The sequence below is a fragment of the Arvicanthis niloticus genome, chromosome X, assembly GCF_011762505.2.
Source record: "Arvicanthis niloticus isolate mArvNil1 chromosome X, mArvNil1.pat.X, whole genome shotgun sequence".
Classification (NCBI taxonomy): Eukaryota; Metazoa; Chordata; class Mammalia; order Rodentia; family Muridae; genus Arvicanthis; species Arvicanthis niloticus.
The window spans coordinates 18,174,478-18,197,391 of NC_047679.1; the positions used below are offsets into that span (position 1 = coordinate 18,174,478).

A 22,914-nucleotide genomic window follows, 5' to 3' on the forward strand; every position below is an offset into this window, starting at 1 on the left:
TGTACCTAGTAATAGAACAGAGATTATCCAAGAAAAAGGAGGTCGAGTATAGTATTGTAATGAATAAAAGAGGAATGTAGATTGTGATGGGAATGGAAGAAATGGTTAAAGGTGAGAATACGGTAAGGAACAAAGAACATTATGGCCTTTGTAAAAGCCTTATGGAAACCTCTATTGTAAAAGCTTCCTCGAGTATGTAAATATAAAATAGGAATTTAAACGAAGTCACAATAAAATGGTAGACATAATTCCATGACTAAATATTTTAAGTCACCAATAAAACCTCCAGTGTCAGGAATAGGTTATTTCACTTTGAGTCATTGGCCAAAAAAGTTCCATAAGCTGGCCTCCAAACAAAACTAACCACCATAGGCTATTTCGATAGCATAGTTAACTCTCTACAATATAATGTTATGGGCCTAATGACAAAGACACTATTACTTATGTAAATGAACATGGAGAAACAGAGCTGATGTCGAAATACAATCTTCACCCCTACTGAGTAGTATTCATGGTACTGTATGTACCGTGTTATAATAGGAGGAAACTAACCATCAATATCAATTAGCAGCAGATCCCGGGAACTACAACAGTGACCTGACAGGAGATATACTGGTATAATAGTATAACAAAGGTTATGTGATTAACCATCATATTTTGCTTGGATTCAAGGCCCACTGGTTGACCTAGAATTTATAGAAGGCAGTGCTGAAGAGTGAAGAAATGTCAGATTATATCGTTCATGTAAAATCACCTATTATTCTGCTAAAGGAATACTGTAATAAAATGAGTGCTAAAGAAATACTGCTATATACATAGATTAGTGCTTCACTCACACCCATCATGAATGTGTCTTCTTAAGTACATGGCAATTATAACACAGAACCACACAATTGGACAATATACAGAGTCTGAGAGACATTTAAGTACTAAGTCCTAAATAGGATGATTCCATCCAACTGCTCCACTCAAAGCATGGGAATCTATGTAGAAGATGGGGGAGAAATATTATAGGAATAGAGAAGTTAGATGACTCTTAGGAAACACTGTCCTTCAGACACAATAGGACTGATACCACAGTAAAGCTCAGAGCGTCTTTGACAGAGCACACAAATCCTAAACACTAACAAACCAGAAAATATGCTAGGATTGTAACAGTGTAGTGGACCCAAAGAATCACCACTAACCAAGAAGTTATTTGCAAATGATATCTGCTAGGCAATAGAAGTTCATATTTGTACAATGGCATATAATTGGGCATATTCATCACACTCAATGGCATGCCCCTTGACCAGGAATAGGTGGGCAACACAGACATAACACCATTTATTCATTTTGTATTTTTGTCTTTCTAAAGTTTGAATGTTTTATGGTTTTTTTGTACACATGCACATGGAGAAAAATGAATGCACATCAAGTTGGGTGGGTAGTGATGTGAATAGCATTGGGAATGGAAAACTTGATGAAGGTCAAATTCCTCACCAAAGTATACAGTATGAAGAAACTTTTAAATTAATAAGTGAATTAGATGAATGGCATATTAAAACTTCTCGCATATGAAAGGGATATTAGCCTTCATTTGTCTTTAAAATTATTTGTCTCAATTCCAGTTCATTGCTCATAATCTACCATTCTTCTCTGGTGGCCATGGAAACATCAGAATTTCTAGAGTCACAGCTGGTGGTCACTAATATTTGTTCTTAATACATACAACACACAAAGAGGCAAGTGTTTTATATTTTGCATGTAGATTTTATTAACCATTTTCAATTTCAAAGGCCACTGATATGATTAGGCTATTTCTTGAAAGCATTTCCATGTGAGAAAAATTCTTAATAATATCATAATGCAGGAAGCCTTTTATGATTTTTGAGGACTCAGGAGACTATACTCCCCATTATTTCTGTGTAGTTTCCAGAGTAGTATGTAACTTAGCATCTCTGTTTTGTTCCCCTATGTATAAAATGGGGTAATGATTGTTTGAATATTATTGGAGAGTGAGGAATATCAAATGTACTAATCCCCCTGAAAGTTGTAACTGAAGCTCAAATTGGAAATGCTTGTGTGAGGCAGGGGTTGATTTGTGAGACACTGTTATGAGCTGAAATACTTGGCTAACAGAACTTTTTTATTAAAGGTGAGGCACTTCTTGTGTGACTCTCTCTCTCTGGTCAACATTTCCTGTTATTTGGAAGATATTTATGATCTCAGCTTCTTTCAAATGGATCTCTTCACCCTTAATACACAAAGGTAACAACATCAAATTTACATGGAGTCTTGAAAATTGCATCTTTCTAAAACACATATCTATTTCATTGGATTGAGAATTGGGTGTAGAAAAAGATCTTTCCAGGCTATATCTCATTTGTCTTGTACAACAGCATTCACTACCATAATTCCAGTTCAGGTTCAAAATGCATTGCTCTGAAGATACACTGTCTCAGACCTGCCTTGCAATGGATATGGGTAGTGTTACACAAGCCAAAATCTCTTGCCAACTGATGATTTGAATCATGTTGATATAACAATCCAAGAAGCATAGCTACTTTTTTTTCTTCTTGTTAGGAAGCACATTCCACAGAGATTCCACAGAGATTGAGGAGCAAAGTTTTCTTGCAAAGATATCCAGTTTGTAGGTCCTTCAAACCTTCTATATAGTCAGAAACAATATCATTGTTTAAGTGTCTTAGCCTTCTATTTTTTATTCTCAAGTACCAATGGCATCTAGTAGGGTATATTTTTAATGAACAATAATACTACATACAAAGATATAAACTGAAAATTGTTCTAAATAACTTTGCACATTATGTATTTGGAGACTTTGGTGTTGAAGAAGACAGTTACACACAAACTGTAGTCAGGATGCATTTTACATTTCAATAAAATGACTCCAACATTCTGAAGATGGTACATTGAGTACATTGTTGGAAATGAAAGAAATACCCATCATTCCTCATGTTTTACATGTAGATTTTAATTTTGCGTCACTGAAGAGAGAATTCATGTGATGACACATGATTAGATATGATATGTACATACATACAATCACAAATATGAACACATACAAAGAAATACATATAGAACTCAAGTACAGAATTTGGACATCAAGTAATATATCAAATGCATCATTTGTCATTTTTTTTGTTCTTTCAGCAGACAATATAGATGGATTTGGTGTGTTTTTAGTGATCCACTGACATAATTTAGAAGTGCAATTATTCTGAGCAATATTTCTGCTTATTACTCCCATTTCAGTTATTTATAATATTTATGTATCACAGTTGAAATAAAAATCACCATACACATGATACTGTAAATTCATGTTTCAATATTGATTTTAAGCATAAAATAGACAAAAAAAATGTACAACTCATCCAAATAGGGCAAATTGCTGTTCAAAACATCTTGTAGGGATATGCCTGCCATTTTCTTGGATTTCTAGACTTCTTATATTCTTTTCTGATGTGTGTTAAACCCTAATACATACACAGGTTATTTAAATACAACTATACAAAGGTGTAGATATGGTATGGAGTGTAGTGCTAAATATAGTGACTTGCTTTCTTTTCCCATGTTCCTTTACATTCCTGACTTTATTTTTTTCTTATTCAATTCAATATTCAGATTTTCCAAAGAGAAAGAGTACCTCTTCAAGTTGAGTGGCGTCTTTAGCAGCCTATCAGCTTTGGTATTTGAAATAGTCATTGCCAGCAACCAATTTTGGCGCCTATGGGACTTTGAAGACAATGTTGTGCAGTTTGTGTCATTTGGACTTTGGGAAGCTTATTATCCTCAAGTATTTAACATCTCAGGAACTCTAATCAAGATGTTGGTTCACAACCCTATTGATTCAACTTGGACCATTTCATGTGAATTTCAGTATGCACAGAAGCTGATAGTATGGTCTATTTTTATGAAGCTTGTAGTTCTGGTTTTCAGTGTGATAGCTTTCAAGATTAGCTGCATGAAAGACCCATTTCTGAAGATGCAGATATATTGCTTCAAGTTCTCTGCCATAGTTTTGGGTGTTAGCAGCTTCTTTACATTTGTTGCTGTGAGCTGGAACCATATAGTAGATCTTTATGGCCAAACCACTCTTGACTTTCCACCTGACTTTCCTGTCAAAAAAGAAGCCTTGAGAAGCAAACATGTTACTGCTGTGTTCCCAGTAGGTGTCCTGACTACAACCATGTCACTTTTTGGTGTGATCATGTTTCTCTCTGAGATAAGCTATTTGAAACTACAGAGTCAAGTGAAAGCCAAGTGTGTTTCCAAAGTGGCCCTTCAAGAGGCCTGAAGTGAGGACCCCTGCATTTACAACATCGGTCAGATAGCTCCTAGAAGAAATTTCTAATCAATATACAAAACTCATGTAGTCATCAACTTGTTCTAATAAACCATCAACTTTATTCTCTGAGTTTATGTTTAATACTTGTATATTATTCTACCTGACAAATGCATTTCTTTCTTTAATATTTTCACATTCTAAACTCCGAAGGTCATGATCTTGTGTTCAGATTTTTCCAACAAGCAGGAGCAGACAAATGTACTGGTGAAAGGCATGTTGCAAAATTAAACACAACTAATACCACTTGAAAGTGCTTTATGAGAAAGCTAATACCTAAATAAATATCAGTAATTATGTTCCTATGTGTATACCCTTAAGTATACAGGTGACTTGAGAGTAGAGCTAGACTTCATAGTGTTGACGTTTTGGAAAGTATTGCTATTTTCATGGAATAGGAAGGTTGTTCTGTATATAGAGAGTGGTGAACTTTCTGCTTGTGAAAAATCATAAGTGACCAGGCATTCTCAGTGTGCTCTGAGTGAAACGAGTGTTGTGGAGTTCAGAGGAAGATTTTTCCAAACTTGTTTTATTTTTGCATTACCTTCAGCATCACTGCATTCCAAATCACATCAATCTGGTAGCAAGCATAATTACCTATTGGCCAATATCACTAAGAGATATCATACCATGTTTGTCCTAATAGAATTAAAGGCATTTCATACAGGAAAAAAAATTATGCTATCTAAAATTTTTCCCTTGTCTTTAACAGTCCCAAATTTGTTTAGTAGTACAAAAACTTTTTTGTAACTCATGGCAACTTTTCAACTGTAAATCTTTGTCGGTCTTAAATTGGCTCACATATTTCTAACTTGAAGTGATACACTGCAAATGTTCCCAATATAAAAGAAGTAAAGTGGACACAGCAGGAGAAGAGCTGACAGAAAGAGATCTAAACCTATGAAGGTAAACTCCTAACAGGTCTTTTTTGTATGTATCATCTACATACAATGTATGTAGTGAAATGATGCATGATTGTTTTAGCTTCAAAGGTCTTAAAGATCCTTGGCTTTCCAGCTGTGCTGTATGTTGTATACAGCCTGCTTATTGATCAGTGTGTATTACATAAATGTATTTCTCCAAGGCACATACCTTATATTCTTGAAATCCCCATAATTATGGGGTCCCTACTGCAGAATTCACTCCACTTCTAACATTTCAGTTTTTGACCCCCTTGCAGTAACTTTAGCTCTGACACACATTATCTCAAACTGTGGTTCAATTTTTTATTACCCTATATTAGTGGATGTTCTCTTTCTTCAAATTCAATACCATGTGGAACAGGCTGACATGTTCATTTTCCAGACTGATGTGCAGTCTGGCTTGTGTTTGTTTGGTCATATGGTTTTGTTTTATTTCATTTTGTTTTTGGAAGCATGATACAAGCTACAGTCTTCTGAGAAGAAAGAATCTAAATTAAGAATAAGCCTTTATGAAATTGGCCATTGGAAAGCCTATAAAATATTCTCCTGATTAAAAACTTATATCAGAGAGCCCAGGACACTGTGCATGGTGCCACATTTGGATAAATGGTCCTGAGTTCTCAAAGAAAGTAGGTTGAAGTAACCATAATGATCATGTCAGTAAGTAGTGTGCACCCACGGTTTCTACATCAACTCTTACTCTAGATTCCTTTCTTTATGATATAAGCTCCCTTGTGTTGAACTATTAAGTTTCTGCTCTGCCTTTCTCTGTCAATCAAACTTCTTCCACAGAATCAAGCCTAATTGTGGCATCTCCATCTTAAAATTAATATAATGACATATTTATATTTCACCCATTGCCTTTATAGGTGAGATTCCAAATTACTTTCTAGTAGAGCCCCCCACTTTGTGCCTGGATATATATAGTCACATAGATCCTCCATTTTCTAAATCTAGTGAATTACACCTTAACTATACCAACCTGATTTATCCTTGTACTGCAACCCTAATTCTGGATTTAGAATACACAGCAGGTTTGCCTGGAATTCTTCTCTGAATTACTGATGAAAACACCATGCACACAATCTTAGGCATAAAACCATTCAGACAGCTTCTGCATATACTTTCATACTTTGTTTACTTTCCCTAAACTTCAGTTTTGATATGCCCCACTCATACTTCCAGACCTATCTTCCATGGACATATAAGCTACCAGCTTTACATGAAAATACAATGCACTTTTGCCTGCTAGTGTAATGCTCATTCTTCTATGCCTGAGTCCAGGTACATAGCTCCTCTAGCAGATATCCTCATGAGTACCCTCAATGATAAATTCATATTTGCAATTTCTCTGCTAAGAGGCCTAATTAAGTATGTGAAGACCAGGCAAAGGGTATGTGAAGATCAGTCAAAGAGTTTAATTTTTGAAGAAACCACCCCTTACTCAGAGGCCATGATCAGATCACACTGGAATTACCTTATTGAAAATCCCTAAAGAACAGAGGGGTCTGTGTTCATGATGTAAAGAGAATCAAAATCAAAGAAAATAAAAAAGAAAAAGAAAATCCATAAGTAAAGCCCACTCATGCTGTCTTTGCACTTCCTGTCATAGCACTGGATGTCCAAATCATGTACATGCTTTTCTTGCCCTATCTCTATAAATTTACTTGCCAGTATCATCCTTTCACATAGGCTTAACTTTAGTCACTCATATATTACCCTTGACTTCCCCTACCACAACTAAGCCTGTCTTTGCTACATTCACATTTCTTGATCTTACTCTGGACTTGTAGGTCATGAAGTGGCCTCGCACTGAACCTTGGCTAATAGAGACTTCACCACACCAGCTCCATTGAATCTTGCTTGCCAGGGTTACCCACTCATTCCCATGCCTACCTCTAGCCATGGAACTCTGGAAACAGCATTTCCTTGAAATGATGTGAGATATAAATATACATATACAATGGCCATTGTCTAAGCCTTATATTGCTATGGAATGATTGATGATTGGCATAGAGTTGTGGCAATACCCTGAAACAGCCAGGGCCCTTCCCATATTCCCAGCCCTAGCTCAGGTCATGCAGCTTCTACACTAAGTTTTTAAAATAAAATATCCTAGAGCCATGCATAACTGTACCATTTGCATTCTTCAAGATCCAGTTTTGGGAAACAGATCAAACATGCTTGCCTGATGATGTTTAGCTGAACTTCACCTTCCATTATCATCCTCATTATGCATTGCCTAGATGTTGAGCTTATGATATACAGATCTTATAGCAGCTTTGCCTTGTAAGCTCCAGAAAACATCACACTCTAGCATCAGCCTCAGAGTCCTCGCTATCATTTTGGTCACACAGTTCTCATACATGCCTTTTCTGGATAGTTCCTGCAATATTAAAATAGACTGTGCCATCAACTAATACATCATGTTCATAAGTACCTGTTGACACTGACCAAAACTTCATTTCTTAGAAGCAACACTACAGCCACCTTGATCTGGTAATTTCTATAGCAGTTTCTCTTGATCATTTCTCAAGAATAATGCTTTCTCATGCCATCTCCAGACTTCCAAATACTAGCATCAGAAGCAGAGATCATATATTTATTTGCATTATCATAATGTGCAGTAGCTCCCTGGTAAGGTCATTCAAACACACCCTGATATGGAAGTCCATATACAGATATGCAAACTCTTAAGAAACTTGTCTTGTGTTCTCCAGAGAATATGACAAGCCAGCACCATCTCCATACTCCCATATTGAGCTCTACTCTAGCAGATCCAACAATTGCTTCCCCTGTAGCATCCCATCAGAATCAAGCCTCTCTAAACTATTTGCACACCATGAAACATCTAGGTAGATGTACCTAGTAATACCAAGGTTATCTATTCATCTGTACATTACTTCTCTGCTTTTGCCATTCGCGTACTTCCAGAAGTAGCTCTGGTCAAATGACCTCTCCAGCCAGATTTCCTAGAGAGTTCTGCCTTAAACTAATACTTCTCTCTCCATATGCCTAGGCTTATCTATGGATAGGTTGACAAATCTCCATCTTTGTCTCCTAGATCCTCTGAGCCTTGCTTGCTAGTGTAGACCTTATCCCAGCCTCAAAGCTCCCCAAATTAAAGTAAATCCCACTCATGCTGTCTTTGCACTTCCAGTCTTAGCACTAGTCTTCCTCAGACAGATTCCACAGAGCTAATACTATTTGTACCATATTCATATTCCAAGCTTTAACTCTCTCTATTGTATAGCTAGTGGATAGATTTGCTAGAAATGTATCCATCAATACATTCCCTATCGCCTTTATAGCTTTAATGAAATAGGACCATTAAAAAGTTTCACAAGACAGGTTTTATTTTATCTTACACTTTTGGACTTTACACAGAAACCTGGAGGAAGGAACTGACACACAACATGAAAGTTTCTCCTTAGATTTCTACCCATGGACCACTAAGTTTACATTTTTTATGTAACTCAGTATACCCTGAACAAGTGTGAACCACCTCTAGTGTGCTGAGCTTAGCCATATTATGGCCTTCTTGTACTACCCTCATTCTCTCATACTTAACTGTGAGAATGTCATACCAGTACTTTTCCCCCAGAAGTAAGCCACCTGTGAGAAATCTAATCTGAGGCCCAGCAAATGGTGTGCACTTGTTTTACAGGTATAAGTTTACATAGGCCTGAAATTGTTCATGTTCAGTTCACCAGATATATATTTATCTATACAATCTGTATATGCCATGGATTTTCTGTGTATCACTCACTATTTTTTCTGATGATGATTGCCAGAATCTCACCTTCAGGGTTATACCTATATACTATTCCCTATCTTTAAAGAAAACATTTTGCACTCACTTTCCACTATATCCCTGGAGCCAATCCTGTACATGCTTTCTCCACATAACAAGTCTTACCTAAATCCTTATTAGCAGAATGCATACATGTTCACTTTGTGGAGCTTTACTTAACCTCAACTACCAGCACCATCACATATACTGATGCCAAGCCAGAGGCCATGCAGCTCCTGGAATGTTTTTTTTCTTTTAATCTTACTGTGTTAGGAGCCACAGTGAGCGTGACAACATTCGCCATTACAAGATGGCGAGGGCATCCTGTGTTCCCACAAGTAAACAACTAACTGTGCAGGTGCAAAAGGCAAAAGCAAGCCAAAGTCACTGCCCATCCCCAGGGTGTAACATGGGGTGATAAGTGAACAGCCAATCAGAAGTGAACATGCCATTCTAGGGTACATATAGCAGTGCCTTTCCCAGGCTTTGAGTCTTTCCGCTTCTGCTGATACAAGAATAAAGCCTCGTTGTAGTAACCACCCGAACACTGCCTCACGTGTCTCTTTCGCAGGCGAAGGGGACTCAGAGAGGGGCACACAACAATTTGGTGCTGAAACCTGGGAAGGAACGAACCATTCGGCTCCGCGGGAGACACCCCTCCCCCGAGATTTGGGGAGGGTTAAAAGACTACAGGATCGAGGTACGTCTCTGAGTGGTATGCTTGGGGTGGAAGCCTTCGTTGCAAGCAGATTTTTACCCATTGCCGCCACTGCACTAGTTGGCCTCTTGCTTGTGTTGCTTTCGCTTTTAGCTTATTTGTGTTGTGAGGATCCAGCCTGCAGCACTGCTATTAGAGCAAGTCAAGATGTTTCAAGAGAGGTCCACTCCAGGCTTTCAGAAACAGAGCGTGTTAGCCGGCATCACGTCAAGGAGCCTGGAAAGGAGAAGCAGGCAAAAAAGCCTGGGCAACAGAGGCAAGCCAAGGAGCCTGGTCATAGGAAAGAGTACTCAAGAGGAACAGGGGCCACTGCAGGGCCTGTTAAGTTTAAGGGCCCTTCACCGGCTGGTGAAGAGAGAGTGGAGTTCGGGGAAACCCCCCTGTACCCCATTAAGGAGCCTACCTCCATAGACCTTGGCAGCTCCAAGGAGAGCTTAGAGGAGGAAGCAGCTGACTGTGCAAAGGATAGCCATTCTGGGATAAGACTAAGAAAGACCCTGAATCCCTCAGCCCCGGCCTTGCCTCTGGCCTATGCCCCGGGCAGTGCCTCTAATTCATTTCTCAGCCCAGGAGATCGGAGACAGCTACAGCTTGCATTTCCGGTCTTTGAAGCAACATAAGGCATCCGTGTTCATGCCCCAGTAGAATATAGGCAGGCCAAAGAATTAGCTGAGGCAGTACGTGCATATGGAATTGGGGCTAATTTTACTGTATCCCAAGTGAGAGATTAAGTACAGCTGCTATGACGCCAGGAGACTGGCAGAACACAGTGAAGGTGGTACTTAACAATATGGGCCAATACCTAGAGTGGAAGGCCTTGTGGCACGAGGCACTGCAAGCACAAGCCAGGATTAATGCAAACACTGAGGGACAGCAATTATGGACTTTTGACATGCTGGCTGGAGTTGGCATACATGAGAAAGACCAGACCACTTATCCCGGGCAGGTCTACGCACAGATAGCATCAGGGCCTGCTCTTGTGTGGACCCCGGATTCCACTTGAGACATTCTGGAAGGTCCACTCAACCCAGAGCCACAGAGGAACAACTGAACTCAGAGCGTCAGACAACATATACTGAGATATCCTAGAGGAGCCACTGCACTCAGATCAGTGGGCACCTTATTGTGAGACATCTTAGAGGAGACACTGCACCCAGAACAGCAGACACCTAGCTGGACTGCTACCTTGGAGGCACCATATCCTGAGGCATCCTAGAGTACCACTGTACTCAGTGCAGCTGGAGAAGACCACAGAGACATCTGGAACCGAAGGAGATCTGACACAAGTAAGATAACTGGAAAGGCAGCTACAGTCAGAGACAGCAAGTACAGGCAGCACTAGAGTTAACCAGATGGCGAAAGGCAAGCACAAGAACATAAGCAACAGAAACCAAAGTTACATGGCATCATCAGAACCCAGTCTCCCCATTATAGCAAGCCCTGAACACCCTATCACACCAGAAAAGTAGGAATCAGGATTAAAATCACTTCTCATGATGATGAGAGAGGACTTTAAGAAATACATAAATAACACTCTCAAAGAACTTAAGGAGAACACTGGTAGACAGATAGAAACCCTTAAAGAGGAAACACAAAAATCCCTTAAGTAATTGCAAGAAAATGCAACCAAACAGGAAAAGGAATTAAACAAAACCATGAAGGATCAAAAAATTGAAGTAGAAAATATAAAGAAATCATAAAGAGAGACTACCCTAGACATAGAAAACCTAAAAAAAAAAAAAAAAAAAAAAAAAAAAAAAAAAAAAAAGATCAGGAGTCATAGAAGCAAGTATCACCAACAGAATACAAGAGATAGAAGAGAGAATCTCATGTGCAGAAGATACCACGGAAAAAAAATGACACAACTGTCAAAGAAAATGCAAAATACAAAAACCTACTAACCCAAAATATACAGAAAATCAAAGACACAATGAGAAGGCCAAACCTAAGGATAATAGGTATAGATGAGGGGGAAGACTCCCAACTTAAAGGACCAGTAAATATCCTCAACAAAATTATAGAGGAAAACTTCCCTAACCTAAAGAAAGAAATGTCCTTAAATATACCAGAAGCCTACAGAACTCCAAATAGTTTAGACCAGAAAAGAAATACTTCCTGCCACATAATAGTCAAAACATCAAATGTACAAAACAAAGAAAAAATACTAAAGGCAGTAAGAGACAAAAGGTAAAGTAACATATAAAAGCAGACCTATAAGAATTACACCAGACTTCTCACCAGAGACCATAAAAGCCAGAAGATCCTGGACTGATATCATACAGAACCTAATAGAACACAAATGCCAGCCCAGACTACTATACCCAGCAAAACTCTCAATCAATATTGAAGGAGATACCAAAATATTGCATGACAAATCCAAATTTACACAATATCTCACCACAAATCCAGCACTTCAAAGGATAATTGGTAGAAAATTTCAACACAAGGAGGAAAACTACAACCTAGGAAAAGCAAGAAAGTAATCTTCCAAGAACCCTAAAAGAAGGTAGCTATACAAACATATCTCCACTGCCAATAACAAAAATAACAGGAAACAACATTCATTTTTCCTTAATATCTCTTAATATCAATGGACTCAGATATCCAATAAAAAGACATATACTATCAAACTGGATACATAATCAGGACCCAACATTTTGCTGCATTCAGGAAATGCACCTTTGTGAAAAAGACAGACACTACCTCAGAGGAAAAGGATAAAAAACAATCTTCAAAGCAAATGGTCCCAAGAAACAAGTGGGAGTAACGATTCAAATATCAAATAAAATCATTTTTCAACCAAATATAATAAAAAAAGATAAAGAAGGACACTTCATATTCATCAAAGAAAAAAGGTACCAAGAGGAACTCGCAATTATGAACATCTATGCCCCAAATGCAAGGGCACCCACATACATAAAAGAAACTTTACTAAAGCTTAAAGCATACATTGCACCTCACACAATAATAGTGGGAGATTTCAACACCCCACCCTCAGCTATAGACTGATCATGGAAACAGAATCTAAACCGAGACACAATGAAACTAACAGAAGTTATGAACCAATTGGACTTAATTGACATCTATAGAACATCTCATCCTAAAACAAAAGAATGTACCTTCTTCTCAGCACCTTATGGTACCTTCTCCAAAACAGACCATATAATTGGTCACATAACAGGCCTCAAAAGGTACAAAAAGATTGAAGCAATCCCTTGTTCCCTATCAGACTACCATGGACTAAGACTCGTCTTTGACATGGACAAAAACAACAGAAAGCCCACATAAGCATGGAAACTGAAAAATGCTCTAATCAATGATAACTTGGTCAAGGAAGAAATAAAGAAAGAAATTAAAGACTTTTTAGAATTAAATGAAAATGAGGACACATCATATCAAAACTTGTGGGACTCCCTGAAAGCAGTACTAAGAGGAAAAATCATAGCTCTAAGTGCCCACAAAAAGAATATAAAAAGAGCATACATTAACAACTTGACAGCACACCTGAAAGCATTAGAACAAAAAGAAGCTAATATACCCAAGAGGAGTAGATGGCAGGAAATACTCAAACTCAGGGCTGAAATCAACCAAGTTGAGACAAAAAGAACTATACAAAATATCAACAAAACCAGGAGCTGGTTCTTTGATAAAGTCAACAGGATAGACAAACCCTTAGCCAGAATAACCAAAGGGCACAGAGATAGTACTCAAATTAATAAAATCAGAACTGAAAAGGGAGACATAACAACAGAAACAGAGGAAATTAAAAATTCATCAGATCATACTACAAAGGCCTATACTCAACAAAATTGGAAAATCTTGGTGAAATGGACAATTTTCTAGACAGATACCTGTACCAAAGTTAAACAAGGAACAGATAAACCATCTAAATAGTCACATAACTCCTAAAGAAATAGAAGCAGTCATTAAAAATATCCCCACCAAAAAATGTCCGGGGCCAGATAGTTTCAGTACAGAATTCTATCAGACCTTCAAGGAAAACCTAATACCAATCCTCTTCAAGCTATTCCATTGAATAGAACCAAAAGTAAAACTACCCAGTTCATTCTATGAAGCTACAATTATGCTCATACCTAAACCACAGAAAGACCCAACAAAGAAAGAGAACTTCAGACCAATCTCTCTTATGAATATTGATGCAAAAATGCTCAATAAAATCCTCAAAAACTGAATCCAACAACACATCAAAACATTTATCCATCAAGATCAAGTAGGCTTTATCCCAGGAATACATTGATGGTTCAATATATGGAAATCCATCAATGTAATCCACTACATAAATAAACTCAAAGAAAAAAACCACATGGTCATCTCACTAGATGCTGAGAAAGCATTTGACAAAATTCAACATCTATTCATATTAAAAGTCTTGGAAAGATCAGGAATTCAAGGCCCATACCTAAACATAGTAAAAGCAATATACAGCAAACCGGTAGCCAACATCAAACTAAATGGAGAGAAACTTGAAGCAATCCCACTAATATCAGGGACTAGACAAGGCTGCCCACTCTCACCTTACCTTTTTAATATAGTACTGGAATTCCTAGCTAGAGCAATTAGACAACAAAAGGAAGTCAAAGGGATACAAATAGGAAAGGAAGAAGTCAAAATTTCACTATTTGCAGATGATATGATTGTATACTTAAGTGAACCTAAAACATCCACCAGAGAACTCCTAAACCTGATAAACAACTTCAGCAACATGGCTGGATATAAAATCAACTCAAACAAATCAGTAGCCTTCCTTTACTCAAAGGATAAACAGGCTGAGAAAGAAATTAGGGAAATGACACCCTTCACAATAGCCACAAATAAAATAAAATATCTTGGAGTGAATCTAAACAAGCAAGTGAAATATCTGTATGACAAGAACTTCCTGTCTCTAAAGAAAGAAATTGAAGAAGATCTCAGAAGATGGAAAGATCTCCCATGCTCCTGGAATGGCAGGATTAACTTAGTAAAAATGGCCATCCTGCCAAAAGCAATCTACAGATTCACTGCAATACCCATCAAAATTCCAAATCAATTCTTCATAGAGATAGAAAGAGCAATTTGCAAATTCATTTGGAATAACAAAAAAACCTAGGATAGTGAGAACTATTCTCAACAATAAAAGAACTTCTGGGGGAATCACCATCCCTGACCTCAAACTGTACTACAGAGCAGTAGTAATAAAAACTGCATGGTATTCGTACTGAGACAGGCAGGAATATCAATGGAATAGAATTGAAGACCCAGAAATGAACCATCACACCTATGGTCACTTGATCTTTGACAAAGGAGCTAAAACCATCCAGTGGAAAATGGTCAGCATTTTCAACAAGTGGTGCTGGCTCAACTAGAGGTCAGCAGTAGAAGAATGCAAATTAATCCATACTTATCCCCTTGTACAAAGCTCAACTCCAAGTGGATAAAGAACCTTCACATAAAGCCAGATACACTGAAACTAATAGAAGAGAAGTTGGGGAAGACCCTCAAATACCTAGGCACAGGGGAAAAGTTCCTGAACAGAACACCAATGGCTTATGCTCTAAGATCAAGAATGGACAAATGGGACCTCATCAAATTGCAAAGCTTCTGTAAGGCAAAGGACATTGTCAATAAGACAAAACGGCCACCAAAAGATTGGGAAAAGTTCATTACCAATCCTAGATCTGATAAATGGCTAATATCTAATATATACTAAGAACTCAAGAAATTAGATGCCAAACAACAAAATAACCCCATTAAAAATGGGGTACAGAGCTAAACAAAGAATTCTCAACTGAGGAAACACGAATGTCAGAGAAACACCTTAAGAAATGCTCAACATCCTTAGTCATCAGGGAAATGCAAATCAAAACAACCCTGAGATACCACCTCACACCAGTCAGAATGGCTAAGATCAAAAATTCAGGTACATGCTGGAGAGAATGTGAAGAAAGAGGAACACTCCTTTATTGTTGGTGGGGTTACAAGCTGGTACAACCATTCTGGAAGTCAATCTGGGGGTTCCTCAGAAAATTGGACATAGCACTACCTGAGGACCCAGGTATACCACTCCTGGGCATATACCCAGAAAATGTCCCAACATGTTGCGGCCTGAGCTGCCCCATGTTTTGGGCCAAAATGTCTCAGACCGTTCTGTCAATGTTGGAACCACCACTGCCAAATGCCATGGGGAATAACTTGTTAGCTTACACTGCCCCAAGCAGCTCTGGTCTGCAGGTCAGGGTTCAGCAAGAGAGAGAGTGAGGATGGACTCGAGAAATTGAGACCAGACAGAGTGTGATTCAATCCCATTTATTCTTCAGTCTCTCTTCTTCTCTCCAAGTTCCAAGTCTTGAGTTCCTAGTCCCTAGTGCATCACAGTTCCAGGTTTCTTCTTCCAAGTGCTAAGTGCCTAATGTCTAATAACTAACTCTAAGTTGTTCTCCTAATGCCTAATTCATACTCCCAAGTTGTACTCTAAGTTGTTCTCTTCTGAGTGTCTAATGTCTACTACTACTACAAGTGGTACTCTCTGATGTGTCTGATTCTCATTTCCTAGTGTCTTTCTAAAGTGTCTGATTCTCTGATATGCTCTTCTGTCTGCCTCTCACCTTTTATATGTTTCACTTCTAAGCCAAGCCTTTAAGTCACACCTTTAATCATGCCCTTAAGTCTTGTCTCCAAATCTGATCTTTAAGACACACCCTTAAGTCACACACCTTTAAGTCTCACACAACCAAGAGAAAATCCTGGGTATCTAAAGCAAGATGTTATCATAATGTGCTCAGCTGTTTTAGGCTAATGCAATCAAGACTCTGGTCAGGGTATATAGCTCAAGATGGCTGCAAGGATGATAGCTGCCTTCTGTCGGCTCCCCACACCAACATATAACAAAGACATATGCTCCCCTATGTTCATAGCAGCCTTATTTATAATAACCAGACACTGGAAAGAACCCAGATGCCCTTCAAAAGAGGAATGGATACAAAAAATGTGGTACATTTACACAGTAAAATATTACTCAGCTATTAAAAATAATGCATTCGAGAAATACTTGGGTAAATGGATGGAACTAGAAAATATCATCCTGAGTGAGGTAACCCAATCACAAAAAAACACACATGGTATTTACTCACTGATAAGCAGAGGTAGGCCCAAAAGTTTGAAACAACAAAGATTCAACTAACAGACCACATGAAGCTCATGAAGAAGGAAGAACAAGTGTGGATGCCTAGGTCTTTCTTAGAAGGAGTAACTAAACACCCAAGGGAGCAAATATGGAGATAAAGTGTGAAACAGAATCTGAAGGAGAGGTTGTATGGAGACCATTCCACCTGGGTATTCATTCCATGTACAGTCACCAAAAATAGATGCTGATATGGATGACAGGAAGTGAATGCTGACAGCAGCCTGATAAGGCTTTCTCCTTATATGTCCCCCAGATCTTACATACCCAGATGCAGATACTCACAGCTAACCATTAATCTGATCAAAGGTTCCCAATGAAGAAGTTAGAGAGTAAACTGAAGGAGCCTAAAGGTTTGGTGGCCCCATGAGGGGAGCAACAATACCAACCAGCCAGAGCTCCCCAGGGTCTAAACCACCAGCCTAAGAGCACATATGGAGAGGCACATGACTCCAGCTGTATATGTAGGAAAGGAGAGCCTTGTTGGGCATAGGTGGGAGAGGAGATTTTTGATCCCATGAAAGCTGAACACTGAGTGGGGGGGAATCTGAGGGTGGTGAGGGGGAGTGGTGGGTAGGTGGGTACACATCCTGATAGATGCAGGAGGAGGGGGGATGGGTTTAGGGGTTCCTGGGTGATGGGAGTATGCGGTAAGTGGGTACAATTTGAAATGTAAATATTATATCCAATAAAAGAGGGGGAAAAAAGAAAAGTGGTTAGAACCAACATCCTTAATAAAATGTCAGCCCTCTTAAAAAATGATCTTGATACTAAAATTAGTTTTGAGAATATTGCAGAATGATCAGCCTTGGTGTATTTACTCATCAAGAAAGCTGGGCAGAGCTGCTTATACCTCTGAGGTCCTGGAATTCCATCTGGATGCAGTGAAGACAGAGCATCAGAGGCTTATCAATGTACTCTTCTCCCCAGTCCTCTTCTAATATCTCAATGCCAATAATGAGCTTGAAGAATCTAATGAAGAATCAGCACCCCCATTCCCTGGGCTTGGGGACTAAAATGGTAAATGTTGGTCTGTCTTTCTAGGGAAAAGTAGTGGTTTTGTGGGAATAGAGAGGATTTGCTAGGATTTATTGCATAGCCATACCCTACTAGTAGAAATCTGTACAATTATTAACAAGATGAAGATATAATTCCTTAAATGGCACTAATTTACTTTGATTACAAATTTTAAGGTTTTCATTGGTACGAGCTTCTTATTGATATAAAAGTGAGATGAATATTTTTACTCTCATAGGCACTGTACCAGTACAACACGTTTAGGAATACAAGGCTTAGACCCAGTCCTTCTTTAACTTTTAAACAGATTTGAGATTCTTAGCCTTGGAGTTAAGGGAGTATAGCAAATTAATGGCTTTGAGTTTATTATTAGGGTGTTTTCTATGTTTTATTTAGAAATAGCTGAGTGGAGTTAACAGACAACAGTCCAGATTACCTTACATGGATAGTTGGTTTTTAAATATCAGAAATCCACAGAATTGATGTGACAAACATTTCTGTATTAATGTTCATTTTCATTAGAGTCCTGTCTGCTCCTGACAGCTTCCTCTCTTGGATTCTAAGAAGTTGAGCATCTTTGGAGTTACTCCAGGTGTAGTGAGATAGCCACTAGTCAAGAATTGCCTCTCTCCATCTACAGACAAATTACTGTCCAGAAAAGGACACACTTGCAGAATAGTCGACTGATTATATCCTCCTAGACAGAGTAATCAGCCCTTAAAAATTCTGCAGCACTAAGGTCTGTCAGATGATCCTGGGCCAGAAGGCTGCAGATCAGATACTCTAAAGTTTTGTAGTAGAGGGAGTGTCCAGGTGTTCAGAAGTCTTTATAAATTGGCTAAGTTTTAGAAGCTATGCTTTGTGCTTCCCACAATTGTAGTTAACTCAGTCATTCTGGATTTCTGACAGGGTTGAAAACTTATAGCCTCATAGCCAGTCTAAGGCTTGGGTGTGCTAAGTTGGTATTCATGGGGATCTGACAGAGAATGTTACTAGGTAAATCTGGTGCAAGTTCAACACATCAAGAGGTACACCTGAAGTTGTGATAGACCAGCCAGCATTACTTCTGGAGGCACTCCCCAGGGAAAACCAATGCTGTAGTAACATGGCCAGAGGGAGCTTGCAATGTTGTTATGAGGCTGTGGCATCATATTATGGAGAAATCACCAAATAAAACTAGTATACAATTTGACTATCCAGAAGTAATTCTTGATGTTTTTGGAAGGCTCTGGAGGGTAAGACTCAGGGAGCTCAGAAGACAAGCCTGTGCAATATATACATCGAACATAGCACTGGGTGATGTGCAAAGGGTTAGGTGGGCTTGGGGGGGATTAAGAGGTAAATAAGGCCCAGTTGAAGTAGGAATAGAGCTTAGCCTCTGACTGTAGATACTGTCCAGACTGGCTTGGTTCCCAGAGAATCAGATCAGCAAAGAATTCTTCAATATGAGATTACTGACAGGAGAATAAGCATGGGAGTATGAGGATGGTGGTAGCATCCTAAAACTGTTCCTAAAGGTGTCCCAGGGAAAATAGTCTGATTTTTTTCCTAGACTTAGGTTCTAGATGCTGGAGATGAGCAGGAATTTGTAGTGCTGGAGTACTGGTCAGGCAGTGATTATAGATAGGTCTAGAAGTATAGGGATTTCTGTGAGAGAAAATATTTTCAACTCATAAGAACAACGTGCTAAATACTGTTTGATTCCAAATGTAGGTCTCATAGTGTAGACAGCCTGGGGCAGGCAAGTACTATGTGTATTTTAAAATAAAGTCCAGTAAAGAACCTGGATCACCAGAACAAGGCCAGGGAATTTGGGCTTGGTACTAGCAGTAGAGGTTCTAAGGATCTTTATCCTACAAATCAGTGTATTTACTTTGCCCACAGAGTGCCATAGGAGTGTAGCAATGGTTCCAGAAATGAGCAGGTAATGAATGCTACAGCTGTTGATGAGTTCCCATGACATCTAATCCTTGTACAATGGGAATTGCACTGTTTATTTAGGTTTAATAAGTCCATGTGTCAGATATGAAGGGTGTTCTGGGTATACACAGCCAGAACTGGAGGGTTCACATGGTGCAGGGAGGAGTGTATCTGGGGAGTTCTACCAGCTCTGGTGGTAGGAAGAAGGTTGGCCCCTGTAGGCTAAAATACTTGAATTCTAGGTAACAAGGGGGTGACATTACTTGTCAGGGAGTCATTCTTTGAGTAGGTTTCCACATTATGGAGGAAATGGGTCATTTTGAGGTAAACTTTAAGATCTCACATGCTCAACCTATGGTTAACATGGCTCATCATTTCCTTCTGCTGATTGGGTCTGGAGACTAAACTCTCACCTACTTCTCTAGCATAACATCTGCCCACATAACACCTTCCTTCTTGCCATGAGGAAATGGACTAAATGTTTGAACTATAAGTCAGCCCCAATTACAGGTTTTACTTCAAAAGATTTACCGTGGTTAATGGCTTTCTAGCAGTCCCAGAATTCCTGATAGGTTTTGCCTTTCCCATTATCTTTCACTTGATAAAGCATTAAATTACATTCCTAAAACAAACTCCCAATGTCTTTTACCTTATTTGGCCACTGGCTGAATCCTGAGACTGATCATCCAGGTCCAACTATAAAATAACAAAGGAACAGAAATCAAAATTAATTATTTGGCAATACTGGTTAACTGTCCAATCAGGATCATGAACTCACCCAAGAACATATATCGCACTTTCTTATTAAAAGCCCAATCCTGCAAAAGAAAATCTTGCTGTATGCTGTCTGAGTTGTCTGGTGAACCTGCATCACTGCCCCCACATGTCTTTCTCAGGTAACAAATCTTCTTTGTGCTTATAATTTAGTGTACATGTGTGTTTTTAGCATACTCCTAGACCTGGTCCCTGCCCTTCTAGTGTGGTCAATGTGTGGCCATCTTAAAGTAGCAATAGTCTTGTAAGTCGAATTGTGTCTGATTTTTAATTCCTGTATTTTGGTGGCAGTGTGTGTGTGTGTGTGTGTGTGTGTGTGTGTGTGTGTCTGTGTGTGTGTGTGAATGTCCCTTCTTTTGGTCAGCATGTAGAAGAATGTAAATCAATACATGCTTATCTCCTTGTACACAACTCAAATCCACGTGGATCAAGGAGTTCCACATAAAAATGGGTACAATGAAACTAATTGAAAAGAAAGTGAGAGGAGAGCCTCAAACACATGAGAACAGGGAAATTTTTCTGAACAAAACACCAATGACTTATGCTCTAAGATCAACAATAGACAAACAGGACCTCACAGAATTGTAAAACATCTGTAAGGCAAAGGACACTGCCAATAGGACAAAATGTCAACCAAAAGATCTTTATCAATTCTATATCTGATAGAGGGCTAATATAAAATCTATACAAAGAATTTAAGAAGTTAGGTTCCAGAGAATAAAATAACCCTATTAAAAATGGGGAAGAGTGCTAAAAGTGGAAATTTCAATTAAGGAATATTGAATGGCCAAGAAGCACCTAGAGAAATGTTCAACATCCTTATTCCAGGGAAATACAAATAAAAACCCCCAAGATTCACCTCACACCAGTCAGAATGGCTGAGATCAAACATTCAGGTGACAGCAGATGATTATGATGATGTGGAGAAGTGTTAGGAGCTGCAGTGAGCGTGACAACATTCGCCATTACAAGATGGTGTGGGCATCCTGTGCTCCCACAAGTAAACAACTAACTGCGCAGGTGCAAAAGGCAAAAGCACGCCAAAGTCACTGCCCATCCCCGGGGCGTAATATGGGGTGATGAGTGAACAGCCAATCAGAAGTGAACACGCCACTCTAGGGTACATATAGCAGTGCCTTTCCCGGGCTTTGGGTCTTTCTGCTTCTGCTGATACAAGAATAAAGTCTCGTTGTAGTAACCACCGGAACACTGCCTCACATGTCTCTTTCTTGGGCGAAGGGGACTTGAAAAGGGGCGCAGAACAATTTGGTGCCGAAACCCGGGAATTTCAAGGCACCTCAGGAGACCCCCCGAGATTCGGGGAGGGTTAAAAGACTACAGGATCAAGGTACGTCTCTGAGTGGTATGTTTGGGGTGGAAGCCTTGGTTGCGAGCGGATTTTCACTCATTGCCGCCGCTACACTAGTTGGCCTCTTGCTTGTGTTGCTTTCATTTTTAGCTTATTTGTGTTGTGAGGATCCAGCTTGCAACACAGCTATTAGGGTAAGTCAAGAGGTTTCAAGAGAGGTCCACTCCAGGCTGTCAGAAACAGAGCGTGTTAGCCAGCATCAGGCCAAGGAGCCTGGGGGAAAAGATCAGGCCAAGGATCCTGGAAAGGAGAAGCAGGCAAAAAAGCCTGGGCAGCAGAGACAGGCCAAAGAGCCTGGTCATAGAAAAGAGTACTCAAAAGGAACAGGGGCCACTGCAGGGCCTGTTAAGTTTAAGAACCCTTCACCGGCTGATGGAGAGAGAACGGAGGTCAAAAGGACCCCCTATATCTCATTAAGGAGCCTGCCTCCATAGACCTTGGCAGCTCTGAGGAGGAGAGCCTAGAGGAGGAAGCAGCCACCTGTGCAAAGGATAGCCGTTCTGGGATAAGACTAAGAAAGACCTTGAATCCCTCGGCCCTGCCCTTGCCTCCGGCCTATGCCCCGGTCAGTGCCTCTAATTCATTTCTCAGCCCAGGAGATCAGAGACAGGTATAGCTTGCATTTCTGGTCTTTGAAGTGGCAGAAGGCATCCGTGTTCATGCCCCAGTAGAGTATAGGCAGGTCAAAGAATTAGCTGAGGCAGTACGTGCATATGGAATTGGGGCTAAATTTACTGTATCCCAAGTGGAGAGGTTAAGTACAGCTGCTATGATGCCAGGAGACTGGCAGGACACAGTGAAGGCGGTACTTAACAATATGGGCCAATACCTAGAGTGGAAGGCCTTGTGGCACGAGGCACTGCAAGCACAAGCCAGGA

General features: G+C 39.5%; 1 protein-coding gene across 1 annotated transcript; it reads left to right on the forward strand.

Annotated features, from left to right (window-relative positions):
• The first annotated feature begins 2,221 nt into the window (after positions 1-2,221).
• On the forward strand, positions 2,222-4,297 carry LOC117695473 (uncharacterized). The gene is made up of 2 exons (XM_034486363.1): positions 2,222-2,250; positions 3,625-4,297. Exons 1-2 carry the CDS (start codon positions 2,222-2,224, stop codon positions 4,295-4,297), a joined length of 702 nt encoding a protein of 233 aa, XP_034342254.1.
• The last annotated feature ends 18,617 nt before the right edge of the window (positions 4,298-22,914 follow it).

Excerpts from the sequence above, each read along its gene's own strand:
- LOC117695473 (XM_034486363.1), top strand. The coding sequence starts at position 2,222 with ATGGATCTCTTCACCCTTAATACACAAAG. Across the intron at positions 2,251-3,624 it reads TTCACCCTTAATACACAAAG|ATTTTCCAAAGAGAAAGAGT; the intron begins GTAACAACATCA and ends TTCAATATTCAG.